The sequence below is a fragment of the Sprattus sprattus genome, assembly GCF_963457725.1.
Source record: "Sprattus sprattus genome assembly, chromosome: 3".
Classification (NCBI taxonomy): Eukaryota; Metazoa; Chordata; class Actinopteri; order Clupeiformes; family Clupeidae; genus Sprattus; species Sprattus sprattus.
The window spans coordinates 55,952,538-55,960,037 of record NC_137922.1 but is presented as its reverse complement, the minus strand read 5'-3'; the positions used below and the strand labels follow the sequence as shown (position 1 = coordinate 55,960,037).

General features: G+C 48.1%; 2 protein-coding genes across 3 annotated transcripts in view; both read right to left on the bottom strand.

The window, feature by feature from the left end:
- LOC308362871 (uncharacterized protein C16orf96) overlaps positions 1-861 on the bottom strand; it is a gene marked incomplete at both ends in the record, with an annotated part of 8,296 nt that extends 7,435 nt beyond the window's left edge. The window contains one exon of the mRNA XM_080835598.1: positions 457-861. Coding sequence (XP_080691724.1) covers positions 457-861 — 405 coding nt within the window. The remainder of the gene's footprint in view (positions 1-456) is intronic.
- Positions 862-1,672: 811 nt separating this feature from the next.
- LOC308362160 (UNC93-like protein MFSD11) overlaps positions 1,673-7,500 on the bottom strand; it is an 11,723-nt gene continuing 5,895 nt past the window's right edge. Inside the window, exons 8-14 of one of the 2 annotated variants that reach the window (XM_080834700.1) lie at positions 6,363-6,540; positions 6,061-6,101; positions 5,870-5,935; positions 5,509-5,634; positions 5,171-5,345; positions 4,877-5,012; positions 1,673-4,056 (exon numbers count right to left, since the gene is read on the bottom strand). In XM_080834700.1, the coding sequence (XP_080690826.1) occupies positions 3,895-4,056; positions 4,877-5,012; positions 5,171-5,345; positions 5,509-5,634; positions 5,870-5,935; positions 6,061-6,101; positions 6,363-6,540 (884 nt within the window). In that variant the 3' untranslated portion in view covers positions 1,673-3,894. The remainder of the gene's footprint in view (positions 4,057-4,876; positions 5,013-5,170; positions 5,346-5,508; positions 5,635-5,869; positions 5,936-6,060; positions 6,102-6,362; positions 6,541-7,500) is intronic. The other variant, XM_080834701.1, reaches the window with a different exon arrangement.

The following is a 7,500-nucleotide window of genomic DNA, read 5'->3' as shown; positions in this document are numbered from 1 at the left end:
ATTGTCCTGCCGTCTGTCAGCAAGCTTCTACCCGAGGACAACACACACACACACACACACACACACACACACACACACACACACACACACACACACAAAAATCCTCATCTCTCACTGTATGTTACAGAGCGCTGCCCCCAACTGAGAGTGAGCTCTGCATGTGTGTGTGTGTGTGTGTGTGTGTGTAGGTGAATGTGTGTGTGTGTGTGTGTGTGTGTGTGTTGAGGAACTCTGCCCAAACCGCTGTCAGCGCTGACAGAACATTGTCCCTGTGTTGACAGCGACTCATTGGCCTGAGTGACAGCGAACTGGACTGACCTTCCAGAAAGCCGAGACGGCTCCACTAATCTTCCCCTCGGTATGTATATCCAAGTCCCCCTAACACTAACAGTCATTTTGAGTATTAATCGTCGGTAAAACTGCGCATACAGTGGGAAGCCTGTGCGCGCTACTTACCTTGGACACTCCGTCCTCGTTGGCCTGAACTTTCCTCCGGAGCTGCATGAGCTGCCACATGTCGCTGACCGGGGCTGCCGTCCCGGACGCGCTGCGGCTCAGCAGTTCGGTGCCGCTCGGCAGTCGGTCCAGGGCGGAGATCTGCTTCTCGATGTGCCGCAGTTTGCCCTCCATGTGGTGGTACAGGCTGGGCTTCTCCCGCGGCACCACCTGGGCGTCCGGTGGAGGCTGGGAGTCTCGGCTCGGAGGGTCCTGCTCGATCCAGTCGGTCTTGACATCCTGGAGGTTGAGGTGCTTGATGAGGGCGTGCAGAAGCGTGTGGAGAGCGTTAAACTGCACGGCTCCAGGCTCCGGAGTCCCGATCGATAGATTGACCAGATCAAATAAACTAATATCTGCCGACATGGCGCTTTGATTCTCTGTTCGTTTTTGGTAAGAAGACGTCAACACACTTAAGTCTAAACACTTTAAATATAAATATGTTTGATTCCGGCATAATATTCCACTAAACGCAACACTGACATCACATTACATTTTACTTATTGTTGCCAGCCCATCTATTGAAAGAGCCAATTCATGAAAAGGTCTTTCGACCCCATGGAAATTGAGATGGTAAGCCGATCCGCCGCCTCCTCTAAGCTATTCAATCACTAGGCGTATAAACTGTCGTGTCTCTCTTGCGGCTTTGCTTTGAGAAATTGTTTCAAAATTGTTCAACATTCTAGTTCCCCTCTCACGCCCACCATGTGCGCATATTGGCCGTAACAATGGCCACAACTTCTGTGCCGAGTCCTGATTGGACAACTCACCCTTCCATCTCCGAAGACCTGCCACCCGTATTGTGACACAAGGTGTCGGGCGTTGCCTGGCAACAGCAGCAGGAGCTGTCAAAGTTAGCCTTCCGACCGTTCTAAAAGTTCAGAGTTGAAACTGAGGTCCCATATTCAGCGCTGCCGTGTTCAAACATTCAAATTTAATTGAATCTTCATCTTGTGTCATGAGGACTTTATTTCTGTGCATCTAAATGCCACATTTCTCGTTTGATTCCCTTCCCAGCAAGCTGTACAGATATGCTTGTGGACACAAACAAATTGGATCTGGTTGTTCAGCTTCCAACATCAATACAAAAATAGAAATTCGACCTTAACAACACTGATTCAATTTCAGAAGGCCCAGCAGGACTTCAAAATAATCTTTTATTAAAAATGATGCATTTAAAAAACGGCATGAAATATTTGCACATTCTGCCATGCCCAGACTACTTAACGTAGGCTACATTCAAGCAGTATCGGCCAAGTCATAAATCCGTGATATCAGTATTGCCATTTATTGATCATATATCCGTGATATCAGTATTGGCCATTTATTTATATTATCCACAAAACACTCACAAACACACATGCTAACACATTCCTGTCAGACGTCTCATTCTTTCAGGAGAGGAGTTAGTAAGTGTCGTCGTCCCCCCACTTCCCAGTCTGACTTGTGTCAGAGACGCTATACAAGAGGAGAGAGACAGAGACAGAGAGAGAGACAGACAGACAGAGAGAGAGACGCTATACAAGAGGAGAGAGACAGAGACAGAGAGAGAGACAGACAGACAGAGAGAGAGACGCTATACAAGAGGAGAGAGACAGAGACAGAGAGAGAGACAGACAGACAGAGAGAGAGACGCTATACAAGAGGAGAGAGACAGAGACAGACAGAGAGAGAGACAGACAGAGAGAGAGACGCTATACAAGAGGAGAGAGACAGAGACAGAGAGAGAGACAGACAGACAGAGAGAGAGACGCTATACAAGAGGAGAGAGACAGAGACAGAGAGAGAGACGGACAGACAGACAGAGAGAGAGACGCTACACAAGAGGAGAGAGACAGAGACAGAGACAGAGAGAGAGAGACAGACAGAGAGAGAGACGCTATACAAGAGGAGAGAGACAGACAGACAGAGAGAGAGAGAGTGAGACGCTACACAAGAGGAGAGAGACAGAGACAGAGAGAGAGACGGACAGAGAGACAGACAGAGAGAGAGACGCTACACAAGAGGAGAGAGACAGAGACAGAGAGAGAGACGGACAGAGAGACAGACAGAGAGAGAGACGCTACACAAGAGGAGAGAGACAGAGACAGAGAGAGAGACGGACAGAGAGACAGACAGAGAGAGAGACGCTACACAAGAGGAGAGAGACAGAGAGAGAGACGGACAGACAGACAGACAGAGAGAGAGACGCTACACAAGAGGAGATTGGCAATGAAGAGAAACACTAAATGCTTTCGTTGTCAATTCTTTGGCAAACTTGAAAAAATAAGTTATGTGTGGTAAGGTTAGGTAAGGTAAGGTATATATGGTATGGTAAGGTACGGTTAGGTATGTATCGCCTCCTGTACACAGCTAGGTCCTTCATATACAACATTACTCTTCTAGAAAAACACATCCAGCATCAGGATGGGGGAAGTTTTCCCAGAGACAGAGACAGAGACGAAGACAGAGACAGAGACAGAGACGAAGACAGAGACAGAGACAGAGACAGAGAGAGAGAGAGAGAGAGAGAGAGAGAGATCGTGAGAAAGACAGAGACAGAGATAGTGAGAGAGACAGAGACAGAGACAGAGACAGAGAGAGAGAGAGAGAGAGATAGTGAGAAAGACAGAGACAGAGATAGTGAGAGAGACAGAGACAGAGAGAAACAGACAGAGACAGAGAGAGACAGACAGAAACATGTCCAGAGGCTAAGTGCCAAGAGTCCTCCAATAAACTCATGTAAACTCCGTTAAATCCCTTTGTGATAAAGATCAAGCCAGTGCCAGCTGGATGTGTGATAGATGCTGATATGGGTGTGTGTGTGTGTGTGTGTGTGTGTGAGATATAGGTGCTGATTAGTGCAGAGGGGTTTCTGTGATCTCCTGATGCCCTGTGGTATCACTGATCTCACAAGACTACCGTTGCTGATACTGTTCTACTGATAGACAGTGAACTTAGACGTGATTTAAGGTATGGCTGTGTGTGTGTGTGTGTGTGTGTGTGTGTGTGTGTGTGCGGGTGTGTCATGTTGCAAAACCACCAAAAAGAAGAAGTCTCTTTCCACCTGGAGAGGCAAAAGTCAACCGCAGTTGTTCCTTCCTTGATTCTCCAGCTCTGAATGGCAAGCAAATGATATCAAACAAAACAAAACAAAAACAAAACAAAAACAAAAACAAACCCAGACTACCAAACACAAGAAGGAAACATGAAACCTTGGCACAGTCTCTCATGCCACGTTCCCCCACCAGGCAGCAGTGCCAACCAAGGCTGCTCCTCAGGGTGGCACAGGGTGGCACAGTCAGTGAGGGGGCACCTTGGCACTCCGCAGCAGAGGCGGCTTTCTCGGGACCCCATCTCAACCCCCGGGCACAGGCTCTGGGCTGGGTAGGGGGTACCGGGCGAGGGCAGTGCCCGCGGTTAGATGCTGTCGTAGTCAGAGTCGCGGTGGCGCATGACGGCGAGCCACTCGGCCAGGAAGAAGGTGAGCGTGCCCAGGAAGCCCATCAGCACCAGGATGAGCAGCTGCCAGTGCAGCAGCAGGTAGTTACTGTAGAGGAAGGCCACCGCGGCCATGATGGACTACAGGAGCACACACACACACACACACACACACACACACACACACAGACACAGACACAGACACACGTACGCGCGCACACGCACACAGACACACAAATATATATATATACACACACACACACACACACACACACACACACACACACACACATACACACACACACGCGCATTTATGTACAAACACACACACAAAAATTCAGACAGACAGACACAGAAACACATTAGTACAACAACATTAGGATCATTTCCTGACAGGAGAGCGTCCTGATTGGTTAGTCCTAATTAAAAAATAGGTTATGCTTTAGACATGCAAACTAATAGGTTCAAATAATGTTCAATGTCCTCTTGTCAACCTGTCTTCAACTATCTTTCTTTCACGGACTGGTCTAGTTATTTTCCAAGAGAAGTCGTGGAGTGTGGGTTGGCGACCATCTAACCTGGGACTGCTTTCTGTCGGGAACAGGCTGCTTCTGTGAAATTCAGCTTGACAAATGCTATATACAACTTTAGTTTTGTCGATTGTTCTGTCATTTTGCCTCTTAAACAGAAACTTTCCACAACCCCTCAGCTCTCTCCATCTTTCACTACAGTCTCGGTCTCTCCTGTCTAACTGACTGCAGGCACGCAGCGGTTTCGTGTCAGGGGTCAACGCACACCGGAAGTAAACAAAGTTGCGTTAACTGCGCTTAAGTATTGTATCGCATTGATCTCGGCCACAGTAATCTCAGAGATTAACGAGTTAACTTTTGACAGCCCAAATTAATATTATTCTCAACTAAAACCCTGCTCTGGTGGATGGTTGGTAATCATGGTAACCCACCTGGATAAATTTGAAGACGGCAAAGGCTGGGGCACTGTCCTCCCGGAACATGTATCCCACAATGCTTAGCAGCTGGGTGTTGAAGCAGCTGTCTCCAAGACCAAGCAGGAAACTACACAACAGAGCCACCTCCACGCTGCCATGGAAACCACAAAAAACACACATTACACACACACGCATTCAAACAAACAAATGGGATGACAGACACACATACATAGGCATACTAACACACACACACACACGCACATGCGCGCGCACACACACACACACACACACACACACACACACACACACCTGGGTGTGATGAAGGCCTGTAAGTGTGTGCCCTCCTCCGGGGCGATGGGGGCGTCGCTGGCGATGTTGAGGAAGATGAGGTAGAACGCCACGAAGTGTGTGACGAGTCCCAGGAGCACCACGGGGTTACGGCCCAAACGGTTACACTTGTTCAGCATTCCAAACACGCCCCCTCCTGGACACACACGGGAAGTACACTCACATTTACTGAGAGATCTTACACACACACACACACCACACTCACACACGCCACTCTCTCACACGTTAACACGCACACAGAAAAACACACGTACATACACTCTCTCACACACACACCACACACACACACACACACGTACCCAGGATCTCCCCGATGCCAATGCAGATGCCAGAGAGGCCGATCAGGCTCTTGGCGCTGTCCCCAAACACCGTCATCGCCCCGATACTGGTGCCGTACACCCCACTGTAGAAGGTCAACTCCAGCCCTAAGGGTCACACGGGTCAATGGTCACACACACACACACACACACACACACACACACACACACACACACACACACACACACACACACACATACACACACACACACACACACACACACAAACTCTCCCCGTGTGCTTGGGTTCTCACCAGTAATTCAGACGAAAGCAGCTGTGTGCACAGTACGCGATAGGCGCACACACACACACACACACACACACACACACTGTGCACAGTACCTGAATAGGCGATGGAGGGGCTGAGCAACAGCATTTCTTTGGTGAAAAACAGCTTCAGAGCCTTCTCTGTGAAACGACACACACACACACACACACACACACACACACACACACACACACACACACACACACCATGAGCGGACTGTATAGAACAGCCCAAGGCTAAGATGGAGTAATGGGACAGGACTTACTGAAGGCGTCCAGAGCCTGAGAGCCCACACCAGGAGCTGCTCTGTAAACAAAATCAAAAACAACATCAACATCAACATCAACATCAACATCAACATCATCAACATCATCAACATCAACAACATCAACAACATATTTAAAGCTGTAGCTGTAGCACACTTGACTCTAGTTTATTCACCTCCATTAACTATTCATTGATAATTGAGTTGATCTAATGACTGCTGGCATCAAGAATTCCCAGTTGTACCATAGGTCGGTGTGTGTGTGTGTGTGTGTGTGTCTGTGTGATGAGGCGTACGCTTACGTCACCACAGCAGAGCTGTCTGTGAGCGTATCCGAGGGCAACAGGGACTCGGAGGCCTCTGAGGTCGAGGGGTCAGAGGTCGTGGGGTCGGCCTCAGTCTTCTGGATGAGGAAGAACAGGAAGCTGCCGACCAGACTGATGACGGTGAGCGAGATGAAGACTGTCTGACGGTCCTTATCTGAGGAGACACACACACACACACACACACACACACACACACACACACACACACACACACACAGACACACAGACACACACACACACACACACACACACACACACACACACAGACACACAGACACACAGACAGACACACAGACACACACACAGACACACACACAGACACTGTTGGTACACCTGGAAATCATTCATTGTGTGATTGACTCATGAACTTACATGTGGTTTGATCAGGACCTTGTGCAAGTAGTCAGCCTCTCCTCCAGTCAATCAGTGTGAATGTAGCCTGACGTCACCTGAACTACGCCCCCTGACCTGATGAACCCCCAACCTCTCTTTTCGCTCCACTCCACTTCTTTTCATGGTAATTTGGTAGTTGGATTTACCACACCATACAAGGGTTCAGCTATTAATAAGGCTACGTTGGTTGTAGTTATTAGGTTTCCTCCGGTAGGAGGTAACCTATTGTTATCGTAGGTATTATTAGGTTTCCTCCGGTAGGAGGTAACCTATTGTTATTGTAGGCTTTCCTATTTTTATGTTAGTACCATGGGAGTCAATGGCAGCCCCTAGAACCATATGGTAACTTTTGTGAAATTTGGCACACTCATTAAGGACAGTCCCTTCTTCATTCACACCAAGTTTCATGGCTCTCATTACACCACTCTAGCGCCACCAACAGGTCAAAGTTGGACTTTTGTAACACACGCAACTTTTGAACCGTATGACCGATTTTCAAAAATGAGGTAACCCATTGGATTCCCTGGATCAAGACGAATTAAACCCACCCCATAGCGTCAATTTCCGGTTATATAGATTTTCCGCTATTTCCGGTTTTATCAAAAACCTTTGAAAGCCTACTCCTCCTACAATTTTTGGCAAATCTTCTTCAAAATCACCAGAGATGATCTTCAGACCTAGCCTCACAAAAGTTACGATTTAGAATTTTGATCCTCACAAC